The sequence below is a fragment of the Lacerta agilis genome, chromosome 2 (genome assembly GCF_009819535.1).
Source record: "Lacerta agilis isolate rLacAgi1 chromosome 2, rLacAgi1.pri, whole genome shotgun sequence".
Taxonomy (NCBI): domain Eukaryota; kingdom Metazoa; phylum Chordata; class Lepidosauria; order Squamata; family Lacertidae; genus Lacerta; species Lacerta agilis.
This window is the reverse complement of record NC_046313.1, coordinates 9,984,869-10,005,736: the sequence shown is the minus strand read 5'-3', so window position 1 is coordinate 10,005,736 and position 20,868 is coordinate 9,984,869. Positions and strand designations below refer to the sequence as shown.

Here is a 20,868-nt window from a genome sequence, read left to right as displayed (position 1 = left end):
ACTGCCGAGTAGACCGCCTGCCTCTTACTCGAAAATCAGTGCCAGCGTCTTAAACAGGACGTGGTCCGGGATGAGGACGCACAGGGCTACAACAGCTCTCAGGAGACGGTAGTTGAACACGTTGAGGCAAAGGAGACCTTTTCAAAATACTGTATAGCTTTCTGTGGTAGGGAAAGGCCGGGTGCTTTACTGGTCCTTCAGCAAATTAATTTTCCATAAAGATATGAAGTCAAATGCCAGATTCGCTTGCTATAAGCACCTCTCAATGAGGTGCGCTGCTCCATCTGCGTGCGGCTCCCTTTCCTATCTCATGTCCCAGCTATTCAGTCCACTACTTGAAACAATCCTTGAAAGTCTTCTAAGCACAACATATTCCATACCTCCTATGAAAAATGTTAAAATATCCACGTTAGTTTCTCTCTCCCCCCCTCATTTCTCTGCAAATGTTCTCATCGCAACACCTTTATCTCAATAGATTTCTGTCGGCTGTACATGGGAGGAACAGGCTGGGATCCTTATGTCACTCATCTAAAAGTGTTTTTTTTTTTTAATATAAAAAACAAACAAACAAACCTGGGTTGAAAAACCAACCCAGTTTGCACTGCAAGCCTTCTGGATGCATGCTTTCCTCCTGGAGTAGTCCTATTGACAACAATGGAATTACTCTTGAGGAAGCAATGCGAGACTCTTGAGTCCTTGGTTTTTTTTCTTTCTGGAAAAAGCCGGATTGGATTGCGGATCAGTCTGAGTAAATCTGAACCTTTCTTAAAAAATTGAGGGGTTGCGGTGATATCAACTCCCCACTTATCCTAGTATAAAAAAGGGTCAGCTAGCCATATGAGTTTTCCGAGGCAGAAAAAAGGGGAGGGGGGGGAAGAAAGAGAGAGATTTATTTTTAAGAAATGTATTCTGCATTCAGTACATATCATTCGGACACCACATTATATACATATACAAGACATTTTTTTTCTTTAAAAAAAATGGATCGCTTTAACATGGAGAAAGAACACTGACTGCTCTTTAGTGACTGATAATGGGGTGGGGGGGGGGACAACAACAGAGCAACGTCGGCGCACTTTCCATACTGTCGATGGAGAACAAACATTCCAGGCTTTTTTGGCGAAAACAAACAAACAAACAAACAAACAAACAACAACAACTCAACCTCAGTGAGAACATATTCCAGAAAATTAAAGGTAATAATAATAATAATAATAATTAGAAACACGATCCTCCAGCATTAAGACTTGGAAATCCCATTTATACCCAAACTTGATTCCCTGCCCCCACTATGAAAATCAAGCCGATCTGGAAGTGACAATATTCGGCTGGATCGTGCCCTAGGAATTACACAGCCACAGTGTCACTTTAAATTCAGAAGTGACTTCAAATTGTTGGCAGTGCAATACGGTCTAATATCAGGAACACAGCAACAACAAAACATTCAGGGTAGCAGCCTTATTATTACTATTTTTCATTCATTATTTTAAGGTCCACGTTTAAAACAAGCAAACAAAAGAAATCTAGGATTTCTTCGCTGGATCCGCTGTCAATACCTTCTTCACAGATATATATATATATATATATCTATTTCTATATATATATATATATTTATATTTATTTATCTATTTAATTTTAATTATTATTATCTTTACATCATCAGAGACAGAAACAGCCAAAGAAATGGAAAACCTTTGTTCAGCTGCAAGGGGAGAGGCTTGGACTATAATACAGAGCTACAAAATAACATTCAGGATTCCAACGTAGCAAATCTACATATTTGTATGTGTGTGTGTTCTCCCCTCCCCTCTTTCTCCACCCCCCTCCTTGCTAAATGTGCACATTGAAAACCATATCAAAATGAATGTTTAAAAAGGGCGACCGGATTCACAGTTCGAGACGGCAATGCATGGACAAAATCAACCGAAGATGGCGGTTTAATGCCCGCCCCCTCCGCCTTGGTGTTTTTAAATAATCAGATTATTCAAAGAGTTCGAATGCGTGTTGTTATTTATACAAATTTACCAGATAAATATTTGTATTTGTTTGTTTGTTTCTCTCCCCCTTTCTTTTTTAATTTTATCTTTTTCCCCCTCCGGAGAGATATCTTTGTCAGGTAGCGTGAAGGTGAGGTGTCTTAGATTTGCTAACGACTTTTTTCTCTTTCACCCTGCGGTTCTGAAACCAGATAGTGACCTGGCGCTCGGAAAGATTAGTGGTCGCCGAAATCCGTCTTCGCTTCTCTTTGGTAATGAACTTGCTGGCGGCGTATTCCTTTTCTAATTCTTTCAGCTGGATTTTCGTGTAGGGGACTCTTTTCTTTCGACCCCTACGGTAGCTGCTCACTTCGGGCTGGAGAGGTACCACATCTGTAAAGATGAGGAGAATAGGGAAAGATGAGGGGAAAAGCAGGAGAAAGAGAACGTGGAAGGAGAGAGAGAGAGAGAGAGAGAGAGAGAGAGAGAGGGTGTATGTTACATTAAACAGCATCTGGTAAACTAACTGGACAATGTCTGTGCCAGACATTATGGAGAGAACAGAGAGAAAAATAAGGAAAAGGAGTTTGTATGCGTGTGGGGGAAAGGATATACATTAGAGGAAGAGGGGGAAATGTGAAGAGGAAAGACCGAGGGAAAGAAAGAGCGGGAGGTGCTGGGACAGGGATGGGCTGTCTGGCTGTCTGAGCAAAGTATTAATATATTAGCAATGGGTGGGTGGGGGGAAACTGCTACTATTCCAGGCGATATTTGTGCAGGACAGATATAAAGAAGGAGCACCAAGTCACGGACCAGGCATTTCGCAAGCACAGCACCCTTAACGTTAGCTCCAAAATTAGTAAAAATTGGAGACAGAATCTAACCTTCAGCTCCTCACTCCCCTTCTAAGCATCCGGTCAATTTTAATCTGTCGTTTTAAAAGACAGATCCTCTGATAGCCTCGGCGACCTCATTAATTATACTAGCTTGTAGGATCCGGGTAGGGGACTTGGTGAAGGGAAGCAGCCGTGTGTGAGAGAGTGTGCGCGTCTGTGTTGTTCTAGAGACGCTCCACACTGATTGATCTATGCAGCACAAGGACCATCTGCAAGCTTGAGGGACCTTGAACTAGCCTTTCCACATCCTTTGTCGCTTATGGTAGAGGCATTAAATAAAATAAAAGGGCCCAGCGGCTTTTTTGACGGTACCCACGCCGTTGAGAAATGTTACCTACCTACTCCTGGTCCAGAACAGGCTGGGGAATCAATGAATTCTCATCTCCCTTAATGCATTCAGTCTTCTCCTTAATAGCCCCTTATGCTAAGGCTGTCTATGCCAATTCTTCATGATTAACTGTAATCACTTGCGCATCAAGTCCCTCCCTTCCCTTGGCTTCTTGATCTAAAGATGCAGTCTTAAGACTCGATACGAAATAAGAGTGGTTTGCGGAATAATAATAGGATCTCTGTCGAAGCAAAGCGAAAATCTCTTCAGTTACCCCAGCCGGTCTGATCCATAACAGATATAAAATAAAGAAAAAGCCTGAACTGCTTTTGAAGACACGCTTCTCCCTGCGATTAGCTCTTCCTTTGTTTCTAAGAAGTGTCTACATAAGCAACATTGACTGGGAATCCCATTAAGGCCCAAGGATAGGAAAGCAAGACAAAATTGTGGTTCACACTACTGCGAGCGCGCTGTATCTCACACACCTCTCGATGTTTGGGAATTGGTGTATGGGGACTTAATAATATTATCTGGGCTATACAAAAATGGGATCAGAATAAATAAGGAAATGGGGGCGGGTTGGGGGGGGGGGATTAAGAGAAGTTCATTTACAACGTCTTCCACCTTCCTCCCGAGCAATAGTAGCTCACGGAGCAGGTCCTTCCAACCTCAACTACATTTTAGCCAGGCGGGTGAAAGCAATTGAGATGGGGAAAGTCATCTCATGCTAAGAATCCCATGGACCTCTCTCTCCCACTCGCCGAACCCTCCCCTCCAGCTTCCGCAAAGAAGTCTCAACGCCTTCTTCTTCTTCTTCTTCTTCTTTTTTTAAAGGAAAAAGGAAAAAAGCGCGGGGTGGGGACTTTCTCCCTGCCATCGACCCTTCCAAGCTCTGACACCAATATGTGGCTGCAACACAGTTAAGATCTAGATGGGCCTTCTCTCCCACACTCGCTACACTCTGATTCCTCTTCCCATGGAAAGGGAAAACCCATCATGCAACGCTCTGCGCAGGCATTGTTGGCAAGCCCTGTCTTATCCGATGGGGCATCCCCTCTCCAGTATTCCTAAGATAAATGTGTGTGTGTGTTCTCCTCCTAACCCCACCCCCTTATTTATTTATTTCCCCGGTTACTTTATCTCAATCTCTTCGCTCCAATCCATCCATTCGAATCATTAAGAGGGGCCTGCTTATTGATTACGAGGTGGGGACCCCAAGAGCAAAGGAGACGTCCGTTGGTCTTTCATCTTTCTCCCTCTCCCTCTCCCTCTCCCTCTCGCTCCCTCCCTCCCTGTTCTAAGTGGTAAGGCAATAAGATAAGCCCGGAGCACTCCCAGCTTTCAGGGTTACTCGCAGGCTGTCACTCATTCCAGATTTCTAACCAGAGGCAAAAAGCGTCGCCTTATTTCTCGTTCTCTCCCCACTCGTCTTACAAGGTTCATTTGTAAGATTCATGTCACTTGACAGCTACTTCTGTAATTGCAATATGATTTACTGTACCTTTCCGAAAAGCCCAGCCTTTATTAGTAAAGAGAAAGAGAGGGAGAGAGAGGGAGAGAGATGCTACCTCTTCCTATGTTCTGAAATTTAATTTAAAATATTCAAAGCGCGCGGGGTGGGTGCGTGGGGGGAATCAAAGAAAAACATAGAGATCCAGGTAAGGGAGCCAACGCAGTGAGGGAAGGAGGGGCACGCAGGAACATACACAGACAGACACAGGAGTGCAGCTGCCAAACTGGCTGCGAAAGCACCCTGGAGCTCCAAGGTATGTATCTGGATATGAGAGCCGGCTGCTTTGTTTCACCTTCTTCCCCATACGTGCCCATGCAAGCGTCCCAAAGCCTATTTTACCTGGGCGGTTAAAAGATATAGCATATGCACGCGATCATGCCGGAGCAAAAAAAGCGCAGAAGTCGATCTCAAGAGCGCCCTACCTGGGAAAGGTGATTTCCAGAGATGAGTAGACTGTGATTGCTCCTTCGAGCAATAGACCTGCCCGTCCCAACCATTAGAAAGAGCCCAGTGTTGGTATCCTTCCATGGGAAGCAGCGCGTCGTGTCTTGGTTCTGGGTGGCCACTGATACCTGGAACCACTGATACGTCCAAATAACCAGGAACCGCCTGGTAGGAGCTGGCAAAGCTCGGGTAAAAAGCAAACTCTTTGGCCCTTGAGGATAGTTCTTCGCTGGGGAGGGAGCCGCTGGGCTCGGGGTATTTTTCAGCTGGGTGGTACGAACAAGGCTTCTGTTGTAAGTTCACGTTGTGGGAATGGGACAATCGGCATCCGTAGTAGCTGCCTCCAAAAGGATAGCCATAGCCCAAGGTGGCGTTGGAGGAGGCTGGTGGCGCGGGGCACTGCCTGGCGGCATCTGGAGCAGGTATATCCGTGTAGACAGAACCCTGGTGAGTCCCAATGGTGCTGGAATGACGACCCAATACCGGGTGACTGATTAAATCCCTGCAGTGGGTCGCTGGGCAGTTCCCACTTAGCCCTTCCATTGCTGGGATTTTATTCTGGTTATTTTCATTCGGGTTCTCCTCATACACGTACATGAAGGTATCCGCCCAGCGTGGATGCAAGATCAGTGAAGTCGTCATATCATGGTCTGCCCGAGCTTTTTAAAACTCGACTTCCCAAAGAGAGACACCTAATTTCCCCAACATATTGTTTACGCAGGAGCATGCGCAGAGGCAGCGGGATGGGTTCGGTTCATTAAGAAATCCGCCGGGCCACGTGACCTGTAAATAGCTCTCGCTGCAGTTAGCTCGGCCATGTGACTCTCCGGCAGCCCTATCACCTTGTTCCTCTTGGCTTGGGGAAGAGAGCGGCGAGCTCTCATTGGTTATCTCTCCGCGACAGAAACAGAAATCCTTAAAGGCAAAGGGAGACACCCATTGATTGTAAAGAGCGTGGGGAAATAAATAAGGGGAATGTGTGTGTTTAAAATTTGGCCGACACAAAGAGATTGGGATATGCCATGCTAGAATCTTTGTGCCTTCAGATATCCTCAGGATTAAATATAAAGCTAATGATAGGAATAATATACTTCAGAAAACCAATTATATATACAGTATATATAATGCCCTCTCGCTATATAGCATTGACCAGGAGCCTGGTGTCTTATATATCAATGAACCGCAGAGGGGAAGGGTAGCTGGGAGGCTGAAAGGTGGGGAAAACCTAGAAACTGTAATACCAAGGGATATGATATAAAGCAAAGTGGCAGGTAGCAGCCAGTTTATCTGATAAAGAAAAAAATGTGACTATCTGAAGAGGCGCACCAAAAATGAGAGAAGCTCATTTTTTAGAAGACCAAATGACGGACTAGAGCAAGTGAGCAGGAGCTGTGGGGGTTGGGGGGCGCTTCTTTTTTTTAATTCTTAAGATTCGCTTGCTGTCTGTCTGGCTTTCTTCTCCCCACCCCCACCCCCACCACCTGCATCTTCTCTTTCTGGGAATCAAGTATTGGATCTTACGGGAAGTAAGGAATCTGGACATTTATCGCCCAGGAAATTGATTTTCTCTCAGTCTGTTTCAGTCTCAAGAGTGAATGGGGAGATTAATATCTGTTTGCTAAAATAAATAAAAAAATAAAAAAAATCAGCGGATACATTTGCTCAATAGAATTGTGTGTATGTTTTTCTTTCAAAGTACAGCATCTTATTTTTCGCAGAAGAAGGTATGTGAAATTTTAACCCCTTGTTTGCTTAACAAAAGATCAACACATACCTGCTCATTATAATCGCTTTATCTTTTATTCTAATTACTAAACAAATATAATTTCCCACAGAAGGGGAATATATGACATCTTTAACTCCTCCTTTGTTTCTTTGAGGGGTATTTCTCTATTTCTTTTTTTGTTGATCAGTTTTCTGCTGCTTCTGGGGCATAAAAGAGGAAGAAAGAAAACCGTCGGCCACCTCGCAAGAATATAATAGATGCCTCCAAAACGTTTCGACGTTTTATGGGGTCTGTTCCTTGTATGAGTCCAACCCAATAATGCTTAATCTTTCGTGCTCAACCAACTGGGGATGTTTTAAAGGGACTGGTTGTGATTATGATATTGTGTGATTAATTTTTTAATACTTGAGTAGTAAATAACGCAGCAACAATGCCTACTATTGAAAGTTTGTGTGTGTGTGAGAGAGATATAATGTTCTCGATGTTGATTTGTGTGTGTGTGTGTGTGAAAGACAATAAATGCATCTCACATCATGCAAAGTAAACAGGATCGGAGATGGATGGGTTATAATTAAATAGATGAAATAGAAGAATAGCAGACTACTCTGCCAGAGATTGGTGGCTGCGATACACACACACACACACACACACACACACAACTTTCTCGGGGACTCAAGTCCCCAACCTTCAGAATCCTCTCACTGGCCGTTCCTGATTAGATTCTGATGCATGCGTTTGAAATAATGTGAATTTTAACTGGAGAACACCAGGAGCAGAGACTCCTTCCACTTCCCTCCCTACCCCCACATTACAAAATATAAGTTTGACAAATCAGTGCATCCAAACACGAGGATGGTAGTGTGCTAATGAAGCTGGAGCAAAGAATTAATAGTTCAGACTTCCGTCCTGCACACAGCTTACAGGCCAAGGCTGTGCGAGCTTACGCGGAAACAAACAAAAAAAAGTCTTACCGAGTTCAATACTTTCAAGCAATATACTTTCAAAGAAGGGTCGGTAAGCTTCAGTTCAAGTGAAGTCAATGAAATCCCATTGCAACCCAAGCCTCAGTAGTGGTCAAGATAAGGCAAAAATCTTATGGAACTCTCACCCTCCTCTACCAACCCTAAGTTGTTCTTTTCAGCTGATAACGTCAATACAAACAACTCTATATGTGATTATAAAGGCAGGTGAAAGTCCACTTGCTCCAAGTTTTGTTGGAAAGACTTAAGAGTGCCAACTGCATGTAGTATAATGTATGGGTTAAATAAATATTAATTCACCAGTGAGAATAATCATCATCATTTGCCCATTGGATGGGAACATGTCTATTTGGAGTTCTCAGTATGAATTTCCCCCAAATAAATACATTAAAAAAAATTTTTAATCCTCAAATGGCAATGTCTCTCTTTTGCTGCCTCATTTGCTGCCTCCAAACTCCTTAGATCTTCTTCCCGTCATCAAACGGCTGCCATGGTCCGAGTGGAAACCAAGACAATTCCGCCAAAAACCCCAACAAAGAACCCTGTCTAGAAAATGGCTTTCATAAATGAAGTCTTTAGCAAACGTTTGGTTTTCTCCTCGAAACGTTCTGCCTTCTCAAATGGACTCCATGCTTTTGAAGCAACCGTTGCCCGAAGTTCTTCGGCCACAGCAACCAAATCAGTCCGAAGTCCAAGGTCAAGGCAAGAGAGACAAACTGGCTCGCAATTAGTGTCTAGACAGAAAAGAATGAACTTCACGTATAGTGCCTAAGTGGCTGGGAAGTCCTCGAATCCAAAGGAACGGCCATTGCTAGAAACGGGGAGTTGGGAGAGAAGGGGGTCATTTTAAATAGCTGGAGGCAAAATAAGGTTAGGGAACCCTGGATGAAATCACATTTTAAAGCAGCGACAAGCAAGACGATTCAAATTCCTGGAAGAGTTGGTGTCTAGAGTGGTTCACATCCCAGTGACCGGTTCTTCAGAAGATATACCTCATTAAAATATAGTGTTATATATATGGGGTATATGGGCAATTGACAATATCAGCCCAGAAAGGGTGGGGATACATGCATGAAAAGCTGGATTTCTAATGTGGGTGATGGCGGTGGGGTGTGAGAGTGGCTCCGGTAACAAAGGACCCAGTTTTGTGCTTGTAGCAGCGAAGGGAGGCTCTTCTTACCGGAGGAGAGTGAGCGTTCTGAGATTGCCTTACGGCAGAAGAGACACAATCTGGAAATGGACAGATGGATGGTAACCATAATATGGGACACGACTGGGATGTGCTTGGTTTTGAATTCGTGCAGAACAAATACCTCATTTCTAGGATGCTTGCTTGCTTGCTTATTTATTTATTTATCTAGGTGTTGCTTCATGAGTAAGGAGGAGGAAAGTAGTATATAAGCAAAAGACACCCGGTATTTATTTATTTATTTATTTATTTATTTATTTATTTAGTTATTGAATGCAAGGCCATTTACAATTCCTATTTCAATGACATATAGGTTTAATTAAAATTGGGGTTTTTTACAATTCCGTTTATTGTGGCACATTTGCGACAGGGAAAAAGGGGAGAAACAGCAAAGACGGAAACTCGAGGGAAATTTGCACATTTCATGCTCCGGGAAATTAACACTGCCTTTAAACTTCGGTGGAAATTGCAAAATAAATAAGGCCAGAGGAATGAATCCATCCAGCCTTTTGTAAGAAATGCAGTGTGTGTGTGTGTGTGTGTGTTTGTGTGTGTGTTAAAGGAAGTGGGGGTGGGGGTGGGTTTGCATTTCTTAAACAGCAGGTTTATCCCACGGCCTGGCGTCCCCTTCATTTATCTGCCTTGTCTTGGAGCTGCTTTTCATTTCATAAATTGCTTAGCGGTATCTCATTTAAACGGGCTGATCTTGCTAAGATACGGAGCTGTGGATTGATAGCAGGAGTCAATTCTAGTGGGTTAATTAACTTAAAAATGCATAAGGAGGCTTCTATCTCCGGGGGAAGAACACCGAGCAGATCTGTTTACTACATTTGCCGTGATGCAGTATATTAAAAGGGCCCCAATGCAAAGAAAGAAAGAAAGAAAGAAAGAAAGAAAGAAAGAAAGAAAGAAAGAAAGAAAGAAATTATCCCGCACTATATTAGAATCAGGTATTGCCGATAAGGAGTACATCTCCCAGCCGCCTTCCCCGTGCATGTTGTAGACATATGGACACCCTGTTTCATAATCAGAACAGTCTATGAGAACAATGCGATAAAAAAATATGAGAACACTGAAGAATTTTCGGTATGGAAGTAGACATATACTGTGAAGTAGGTCTCACTCTGATCAATAAAGCCTACTCCCAGGTAACGATGTATAAAACTGCAGTCCCACATGCTAGTAAGACCCATAGAATTAAGTGGGACTTGCTTGCTGGTATATGCTTGGGATCCGACTCTTTATGTGTGAAAAAACCTGTTCAGCCGAAAGCAAGTTTCATAAGAACAATAACGTAAATTTCAGATTTTAAACCAGGAGGAGGAGGAGGAAGCAAATGCCAAATTCTTTATCAGTTTGATTGCAAAGTATATGATCCGATTTTGGAAATGAGGGGTGTATTTTTAAAATAATTAAATCAAAGCCCATCAATTGTTTGGGAACAATTGTCAATACTATACTGGTCGTTCCTTTGGAACTTAGGTATTATCTATTGTAGGAGACAGATAGTCTATGAGAGCGGTAAGTTTATTTCCCCCAGTATACATTATTGTTAGACTTTTGTCACCTGGAGGGATTTTTTTCCAGGCTGTATGATATTTCTGTCAAAAGTCCAGAAACCAGCCTGACCTGATTAAGACATGAATCCAATACCTTCCATTTGTAAAGTGCTAGAACCCGGTGATGCAAATTCATATATATTCTCACCCCTACAAAAAATAGAAATAAACACGTTTCCACTAAAACATATACTGTTTATAAGCAGAGTTACAGCACAATTCTATACACTCTGATCAGAAGTAAGTCCTATTGAAGTCGCCAAGGTTTGCTCCTTTTGCAAGCATAGGATTGCAGCATTACAGTGCAGTTCTAAGCACGACTACTCAGAAGTAAGCCCCACTAAGTTCAGTGGTACCTACTCCCAGGTAAGTGGGCATAATATTGCATCCCTAATGTATGAACTGAGGGCAAAAACTTTTTTTAAAAAAAGTGTAGATCTTAATTCACTACAGTGGGGACATGTAAGTATATTTTCATGCGAATTAGGGCATACAAAGTGCGGGGGGGATAGCACCCCCGGAATATCTACACAGGGATAGTTAAAGGGGTTCACACACAGCCAACAAAGTCAATAGGAAGCTGTGGAAGTTAACTTTTCATAAGCACTAGAAGGCCAGCAATCCAGAAGTAGATCCTTGGGTGCCCAGATATATTTGTAACTTCCTCAACAAACCCATCTGGTGCAATGATTTATTTGTAGTATGTGTTGTTACTTTAAAGGAAACATTTTAAATCACACACAAACCATAGGTATCCTTTCCATCTTCCTGCCCCTGGTGGCTTCTGTGGCATCTCTTTATTCTTCCTTGCATTTCAGCCCATTGGTGGTTCCACCACTGAATTTTCTTTGTCCATAAATAAGTCTGTAATTTTGGCTTTTCGGACCAGTTGCTCCCCACACCGCTGCAGAATCCCCATGACAGATTCCCACAGTAATCTTTATATTAGCATTTCCAGCCCTTCCATCAACAAGGAAATCTGTTGGGTCTGCCCGTCACTCGCCACGAAAGCCCCTATAATAAATATAGGGTTGGAAAGGAATACTCTCATTCCATCAACATGCTGGGCAAGGAACATAGATTTTGAGCCATCAAGGGAAAACAGAATGCCCCGTACGGGGATATTTTAGCATTAACAGCATATAATTCCCCCCTGGAATGCAAATTTAGCCAAGAAACTGTAACTCTCCGTCTCACGTTATGGAAGTACTGTACGTTCTTTCTTCTCTCCCCCCCCCCTTCTTGCTTTGTGTGTGTATAAATATGTGTTTGCTTTGGTTTTTCAGAGACTCGTCTTCTGTTTTTGTTCAAACATGTTCAGTACAAAGCTAAAGCTTTGCAAACTTCTCCGCTCCATTTTGGAGAAAATTAATGGTCATGGTTCCTTCACGGCAGAACTGAATGAATATAATTGTCCCAAGGTTTTTGGATTCTCTCCAAGGTGTAGCAGAAGACTCTGAAAGTTTGTAAATCCCCCCCCCTCGCAACGGACTGACTGCACACAGGGTTGTGTGTGGAAAATGGCAGGTCAGTGTGTGTATTCATGGGAGACAATAGGCGAAGCATCCACCATCCTATTTCCCCCACTTATTTTTTCCCCTATTGACCATCACGAATTCCAGCAATTCACTTCTAAGCACATTTCTAAGATGTCCTCGGAGTACATCGGGTTTAAAGAGAACGTTGACATCATAGGCAGAGACGGTTCTCCAGAAAATCCAGGCGCCATTCCTCTGCTCCTTCCCCCACGGGTTGGGGCCCAAGAAATCGTTACCGAGTGGAATTGCCTCGAGAAATGGGTTGGGATAGTCCATGCTTTTAGCCGTTCCTCGGCGTGAATTTCTGCCCTCCTACTAACATGCCAAGTCCTGGAGGCCTGCAGAAGTCTAGAATTTCACAGGGGCCCAGCCTCCTGGCTCACTTGTTCATTGTTTTGTCTGGCGCTGCAATGAGAAGAGCTCTAATTATTATTACAATAAAACACGTGTTGGTGGGTGCTGAAACCAGTGCATTTATTTATCTGACGATGGTGGTGATGGTGATTATGATGATACTAATCGGATTCCTCCCTTGTCTTCCTTTGTTCCTTGTCATCCTTTCTCTATCCCACCCCCTTAGAATTTTCGCAATAGAGGCGGTTCAATCTCTCTTTGCCGTTTCTTTCCCCAACCCACCCCTCAAGAAATGGCGCATCTCTTTTCTTTAAAAAAAACAAACATAAAACACCCTCTATTTTTCCTCGCCTTCCTTTCTGTAGGGTAGCTTCTTCCTTCCTTCCTTCCTTCCTTCCTTCCTTCCTTCCTTCCTTCCTTCCCTCTATCTCTTTAGGGAGGCCCTCAAACTTTTCCCCCTTTCCATTCTCATTCCACTCCCTTCCTCCAAGATGAAAGTGAAGATGATCTTGTTTCTGAATGCTAGGGATAAACAAACAAATAAATAAATACCTCTTCCGTCGTAGGCTCTGACACATCATAACCTAATGTGACGTTCCTTCCAGCTGGCAGCGCTATGTAGTTCTTTGCAGCGACTGAATGGAGGCAGTCACAGCATGGAATACAGGAGGTCAACTATCCCCTTCATTAGAGCGTGCCCCCCCTTTCCTCCTAAAGGAGTATTCGCATCTTTCACCCCCACACCAAAATCCCCCTCTACTCACACACGCATACTGTCTCCTTCTCTCTCTATAAGCATCGGTCTTAAGGACAAAAGGCTATGGGAAAATGGGGGACTTGTTCCAGAAAGTGTGTGTGTGTGTGTGTGTGTGTGTGTGTGTGTGTGTGTGTGTGTGTTCACGCGCCCTTTATATATTCTCAGTTCCGATGACTTCTCCGTGATGATTTTACACTCTTTTTAATAGAGCACTTTACCCGTTAGGAAATGATTCAGAGGGAGACAAATAAAAATATCTCCTCCAGCTTAGTGCCCTGTCTGGTCGGAAGTCCAAGTTCATTTCCAAGTTAAAAGAGGCGGCAGCCTTTCATTCTAAAGTCACAATGAGAAGGAGGGCCCCCCGTTTGGCCTTGTTGTTTGTGTCAACAAACGGGACACCTCCGAAGGTATTTATCGCTTTGCATCGTTTGGTCGGCAATGTTCTTCAGAGACAGCTGAAGGAAGCAAGGGAGATTTTATGTCTCTTCCTCTCTCTGGGAGTTCTCACACTTCCTTTTTAAAATAATAATAATAATAATAATAGTATTTCCTAAATAAGAGTACTCGGAAATCTAACAATAGAATTATCCATATCCACACCCTGGGTCACCCTAATGCCAGAATAGTTGTTGACTATGGAAAACATCTAAGGAAAAGAATATTGCGATGCAACCAGCAGGCCTCTGTGGGAAAAATCAGTGTCTTTGATTACATAAAGTTGTATTCAACAGCACTGAGGCAGGAAGGGTGTCCCACCAGGTATGTAACAATTCTTACTTTGTTTTCTTTCTTCCTCTGCCTTTCTCTGTTTAATTGCATTTATAATTTCTTTCTCCGGCTAATCTATGGGGAAACCATGGAAGCCTCAGGCTGTGATGTTGATCGCACCTATTTAGCACCTACCTAAACAGGAGAAGGTTGACTTGGCAATAAAGTTGGTTGGCTCCAAATAAAGAATTGGAATGCTAGGCTGCAACCCTATACACCCTTATTTGGGATTAAGCCCTGCTGAATTTAGTGAGACTTACTTCTGAGCAGCCATACATAAGATCACACTTATGCAATGGGTTTTTATATTTTATCGTTGTTGTTTTTGAGATGAGGATCAAATTTCGGCAGAAAACTTTATTCCCACGTAATGCCAAAATCTGGTGTTGGCAATGTAACTGCTGGAAGAGATACTGGACGTCGTTTTGACGTCCCATGAAACGTTCGGCGAATGTTGCAACTTTTTTTTTTAAAGCCCTCAATGATCTCCCAAATATCTTCTGGGGAATGCAAAAAGTCAAAAAGTAGAACTTTTCTAGTCTCTAAAGTAAACAGGAAATGGTTTCTTGAAACTTCCCCGATCCAATCCACCCCCGATTTTTCAGATACCCCCAGATTACTCAAATTGGCAATAAATTATTGTAAACAACAACAACCGGACGTCCATTCACTATATGGCCGCTTGGAGCCTCCATCTCTGGAAAACCATTGCCACGATTTTTCCTGCCGCTCCAATAGCCTTTTCGTTGTCTTCGCGAAAGTCTTATCCTGATGACAGACTTTCGATTGGATAGCAACAATGCCCTGTACATATGGGGCTATCTTAAATATTAAAGATAATAAACGCCCCTCACTTGTTGTATGATACCTTCGTGGACCCAGCCGGCACAACACACACACACACACACACACACACACACACGTGTCTTTCCTTTATATGCCTACTGTGCGTTCATCATATGTGTTTAGGGGTATATTGCTGAATAGAAGACTTTCCCCCTCAAGAACGATCATTTCTAATGGCTATATAAATTCTCCTTTTCAAAGTTAGTGTCAAAAGTCTGCCAAAGTCTGCCAGAGTCTTCCCTTGTGAGCTCTGTCTACAGTTGTTTAGTGGGATTTGCTGCAACAGGGCATTAAAACAAATTTATACTTTACTCCCCCAACGCCTGTGCCTTTGTGCTCGTGTTAAGTCATCCTCCTTGCATAACTCCATTTCATCATTGAGAACGGAAAGGGAACCTTAAACCAAAGAATTGTCAGTTCCTTCCACCCACACGTGCATGGCTGAGGGACCCGCCATCTTTCCTCCTTGGATTTGAAGATAACCATACATTTCTGTTGCAAGCAACGAAAAAAAAGAATCTATGTTAATCGTAAGGAACAGAGAACCACCGACGTTTGATAATACGACAGCAGCAGTGTTGGCTTCTTGGGTAATATATCCTGTTCCTAAAAAAATGCAATGGCAAAACCTCTCGTTTACTGCAGTACAGCAGAATCGCAGTCTTTGAGAATTACTTGACATACTGTATTCGAAATGATATTCTGTATGGGTGTGTGCGCGGGAGAGAGAGAGAGAGAGATAGAGAGAGAGAGAGATATGAGCACATGCTTACTGAGAAGGAAGACCCACTATAATGTTAAACTTGCTTAGGATCGCTCTGCATGTTTGTCCTGGGAGGTACACTGAGCTGGTGGATTGAATAGGCTTTCCATAATCAGCAAGAATTCACGGAGGCGCGGAAAACTATAGGGCAGATAATATTAATTGATTGATTAATTCACCAGCCCTGAAAAGGGTGGCACACTCTGGTAGCCACCCCATAAACTTGAACAATGTGGGCCGAGTATACAGTTTACCCACCACGCTGCCAAGGGGTGTCACTTCTCCAAGCTGTTCTGCGGCATTTATCGTCAGCTGCTGAGCTGTGCAACAGGAATGCGCCTTGTAACGTATACCACCAGAGGTATGCATTATTTACAGTCCGCATTTCCAGCAGCAATCTCACACATGTGAAATGTTAAGGCTTTGAAATGGTCTCAGTACATGGCTTGCAGATATGGAGCCTCCAAAGATAGCTTCCTTGCCCTAGTGCTTATCAAATGGTGGTGTGTTGGTTTCCCTTGACCCACCAAGAAAACAGCCCAAATATTCCTCTAGGGTAGGTAGTTGTTCCATTCATACTGTATGCACAGGATGGGGGTTTTGACAGCTTTCTGACAAATATGCCGAAGGGCTACTGCCTTGTCTTCACATGATACTGAGAAGGCTCAAAAGTAGAGGGGGGGGAAAAAAACAAATAACCAGGCAGAAGGGTTCTCATTCTCTTCTCTTTTGTCCACACGCTCCTGTATGTGCTTAGGCAGACAATGATTATAGCTACATAATACGCTCCCAAGTGCCGTTGTTGTTGTTGTTGTTGTTGTTGTTGTTGTTGTTGTTGTTGTTGTTGTTGTTGTTGTTGTTGTTGTTGTTTAGTCGTTTAGTCGTGTCCGACTCTGTGTGACCCCATGGACCAGAGCACGCCAGGCACTCCTGTCTTCCACTGCCTCCCGCAGTTTGGTCAAACTCATGCTTCAAGAACACTGTCCAACCATCTCGTCCTCTTCTCCTTCTGCCCTCCATCTTTCCCAACATCAGGGTCTTTTCCAGGGAGTGTTCTCTTCTCATGAGGTGGCCTAAGTATTGGATCCTCAGCTTTAGGATCTGTCCTCCTAGTGAGCACTCAGGGCTGATTTCCTTAAGAATGGATAGGTTTGATCTTCTTGCAGTCCATGGGACTCTCAAGAGTGTCCTCCAGCACCATAATTCAAAAGCATCAATTATTCGGCCATCAGCCTTCTTTATGGTCCAGCTCTCACTTCCATATATCACTACTGGGAAAACCATAGCTTTAACTATACAAAATATTTACATATAATTCAAGCGTACCGGTTTTATCTATTAAGTTAAACTGTTGGTTGTTGTCCATCAATGACTAAGTTCCGGAATTCTACGGTAGATGTACTATTTAAAAAAAATAAAAAGTTCTGTTTAATCTTTGAAAGTTCACCATAACTCATTTCTCTCTTTGGCCATCTTTATACATACCTTATTTTGTCTTGTTATGCAGCTTCAGCAACTCTCCGCCCATCCATCCATCCATCCATCCATCCATCCATCCATCCATCCATCCATCTACCCTTCCATCCATTATTCCATCCAATCAGCCTCATAATATTCTCTGTTTGTCTGTCCCTTCCAATCTGCATTTTCTCACCTGGTTTCCAACAAAACTTTTTGAAAAACAGAGAAACTTACATCAATACTAAAACACGGTTTATTATCACAAGATTATAAAGTGCTTTACAGTGTTTTCCAAGCATTTCGGTGCAGCTTAGTGGTTAATTGGGAGGTCACAAGCACCGTCGAAACAAGTTTTAAAAAGCAAATAATAAACTAGTTAGACAGATAAATAGATAGACAGATAACACTGCCAAAGAACTGGCACACACAAGAGAGAGCGAATTTCCACTTTACACCACTCTCTTAAGCACCCTGAATTCAACCCAGAAGAAAAATTAAGCACTTTTAAAATCCTTTAGAAATTAATGAGATTCTGTGTATACTTGTAAATCCTATTTAAGTAAGTTGAACTTCCTCTGAGTTGAGTTTATTTGGAGACAAGTCCCACTGAAATCGCTAGGATTAAATCCAAGTTATCGAGTCGTGGGTGTAGAGCCCGAACAGGTTTATTATGGCGTGAGCTGCGAAGTTGGCAACAGCCTATTTCATTTGCTTAGGAAAAGGTCATTCCGCAATGGGTGAGTTACACTTCAACCCAGCCTACACTTGGAAACAATAATTTATTGAAGCTTCCTACTCACTGAGATTCGGACTGAAAATACAAGGCTGCGGTTTTCTGCACCCTGATTTATGTGGAAGCCCCACTGAACTCAATGTTGATTTCAGAGCAAACACAGAACTGGACTTTTTCTCTCCCACTGATTCGAATGGCACTTAACAACGCTTAATTTTGTCTCCATACCATATTATTATTATTATTATTATTATGTTGTTGTTGTTGTTGTTGTTGTTGTTGTTGTTGTTGTTGTTGTTGTTGTTGTTGTTAGTACTATTACACTAGTATCGAAGAATGAGTACAATCCAGCCGTTAAGCGTTTTCGGTCAAATTGTTACGAATCAATCAACCACCTCCTTACTTCTCTTCCGCTGAAATCTAAATTTCGCTAAATTGGGACTCAACTTTGGTATTCATCGCATCCTGCTCCAATTCCATTGTGACGTGGTAATGTTTAATAGCCGATGCAGCTCGGAGCCAAAGAAATAAGAAGGCCACCAGCAACCGTTCCTTTGGTTACACGGAATATTTCATGTGATGCCACACTGGAACGTTACACACCCCTGTGAATCTATTTTAATTGTTGATTTCCCCGTTTAACATCTGAACAACAACGGCGAGGAGCTCCTTGTATTCTTTTAGCTTATTCATTAATTAATGTGGCAAGTTTAAGGTCCTGACATCCATTTTGTTTTGCCTCTGCGCAGTTGGATGTCAATAGATTTACTTTTTGTTTATACCCAAAAGGCAAAGTCTATCCGATCTAATGTTTAATTGGGTTGTGTTTCGTAGTAAACAAATAAATTAAAATGTACTTAACCTTACCCATCTGTACTCTGTGCTTTCCCACCTCGCCCCCCGCCCCCTTTCACTTAGGTTGTTAGTGTACTTTACTCACTAAATTGTTCCCCTCGGAGTAGCGAGCAAAGATATTAGAGAGTGTCATTAAACGAATCTCCTTTTTATAGAAAACATGCATTCAGTCTATGCAACTCTATTAAGGTAATAATAATACTAATAATACTCATAAAAGACGCCCAATGAAATAGTGGGCCTTCAGGAACAATCATCCTAAGAAGAACAATACATGCAACTCTATAATGAGTTAATATACTTCAAATATGGCAACTAATTAGAATTCAAAGACTTATGAATAGGCTCGCAACTATTAAAAAGTTTCCATCCTGATTGCCTCTCCCTTAGAAGCACAAAAATAGCCAGACACCGCAGGATGCCTCTTGGGAAATATTCCATATACACATTTTTGTTATGTTGACCCATAAGAAAAAGTTCACATTTAGGGCAATTCCTTTGTTAAGCCAACTAAAACGTCACAAAATACTGTGCACGTTTCTGAGTTCTCCAGAACTCTTCGTTAAGGCTAGATGGTAAACAAAGGAAGGAACGGGGAGGGATTTGCAGACGCTGCCTGGATGGGACTTCACATTTAGTCACAGTAGCCTACTAAGATGAAATGTGGGAGGAGGGAGCAGGCACCCCCTGTGTAGAATTTGGAACCTACGTAGTCATGGATCTCAATTCCAGCCACGTATACTCTGAGGTAGGTCCCATAGACCACAATCCCACGCAAGTCTACTCAGAAGTAAGACCCACTGAATTCCATGGGACTTACCGCCATAGAAGTGTGTGCACTGTATAGAATTGCAGTCTTAATTTCAAGTGTGTTTACCCGGCGCATATAAATCTGTCTATGGGTCTCACTCCATTTATCCTCGCCTGAAAGCCAGTGTTGGCCTGGGATCAATTTTTGATAAGGTGTTTTTCAGCAGGAAGTCAACGTGGCTGCTTCCGAAGAAACCCCATCATTCACTGAAACTGGGGCTTGTGAAGGAACGTTTGTCAGTGGTCGGAGCCTTCTGGACAGCAGTTTGTTGTGTGTGTGTGTGTGTGTTTAAAAAAACAAAACACAATTGATTTAATTAAAATAGTTTAAACTTAGAGTGGGATATAAAAGAACGTGTAGTTTAAAGTTTCCAATGTTTTCAAGAGAGGACCACGATTATCCCATTTCAGGTTTTATCTATTTTCAGAATTTTTGTTAGAGCTGAATCAAGATAAAACAAGAGAGATATATTCATTCTTCCCCACCCCCCTGCCGCCCAGATAAATTTCCCATTGCTTCGCAAGATCCAGACATAGATCTTGTCGCGTTCTGAAAGGAATAACGAGATACTGGTGTTTGTTTGTGTTTCCATACATAGATAAATCAATTTTTATTATTTTATGTAAAGGGTGGAAATGCATGCACAAATTACAGCCTTGTCTTGCAGTTCTGTTGCAGAGCGAACACCTAGAATCGCAGCTTAAAGTCACTCCTTATGCAACCTGAATTTATTGATATTTCTCCCCCACCCCCACCCCGCTAATGTTCTGCATGTGGTACAAAATACGCGTTTGTTATAAGCCGCTTTGTGCACAGCTTACTGCAGAAAGGCGGCATATAAGTAGAGGAAATCAAGTCAATCCAACTTACTTAAATGGAAATACTGGAATTAGAAATGTTCCAGTCGAGTCAATATGTATCCTAAACAAAGGCATTCACTTCTTCAGTTGACCTGCGGAGAGAGAGGGCTGTTTCTCCTGCAACAAAACCGCATCTGGAACATAGCTCCTTAGAGTGGACCTTTTTAAGCACACCGGAGAGCTTCTAATGGGGGGAACCAGAGGCGGGAAGGCATTGACAAACTTGCTCTCTTAAACTGAACTTTTGCTCTTGCTTTCAAGAACATTATCGGGGTGGGTTACAAGCCCCCTTGGAGATTCGATTTCCATGCTAAATAATTAATTAACGCGCAGCTGCATCGCGGCCGGGGCGCTCCCGGCTCTTCATACGGCCTGCAAAACTTGCTCCCCAGAAATCATTATACAACTGGGCTGCTCTTTGGCTGCCGTCCTAGGGTCGTGTGCGAGTCATCCGACTCTTATTTTTCTCCCTCTCACTGCAAGACTTTCACGTCTCAGACAGCCGAAATTT

The 20,868-nt window shown here is 42.7% G+C and overlaps 1 protein-coding gene across 1 annotated transcript; it reads right to left on the bottom strand.

The window, feature by feature from the left end:
• Nucleotides 1-1,613: 1,613 nt before the first annotated feature.
• Nucleotides 1,614-5,913, bottom strand: HOXC13 (homeobox C13). The gene is made up of 2 exons (XM_033138526.1): nt 5,136-5,913; nt 1,614-2,369 (listed from the first exon to the last, which is right to left on the bottom strand). Exons 1-2 carry the CDS (start codon nt 5,797-5,799, stop codon nt 2,113-2,115), a joined length of 921 nt encoding a protein of 306 aa, XP_032994417.1. The 5' UTR covers nt 5,800-5,913; the 3' UTR covers nt 1,614-2,112.
• Nucleotides 5,914-20,868: the final 14,955 nt, after the last annotated feature.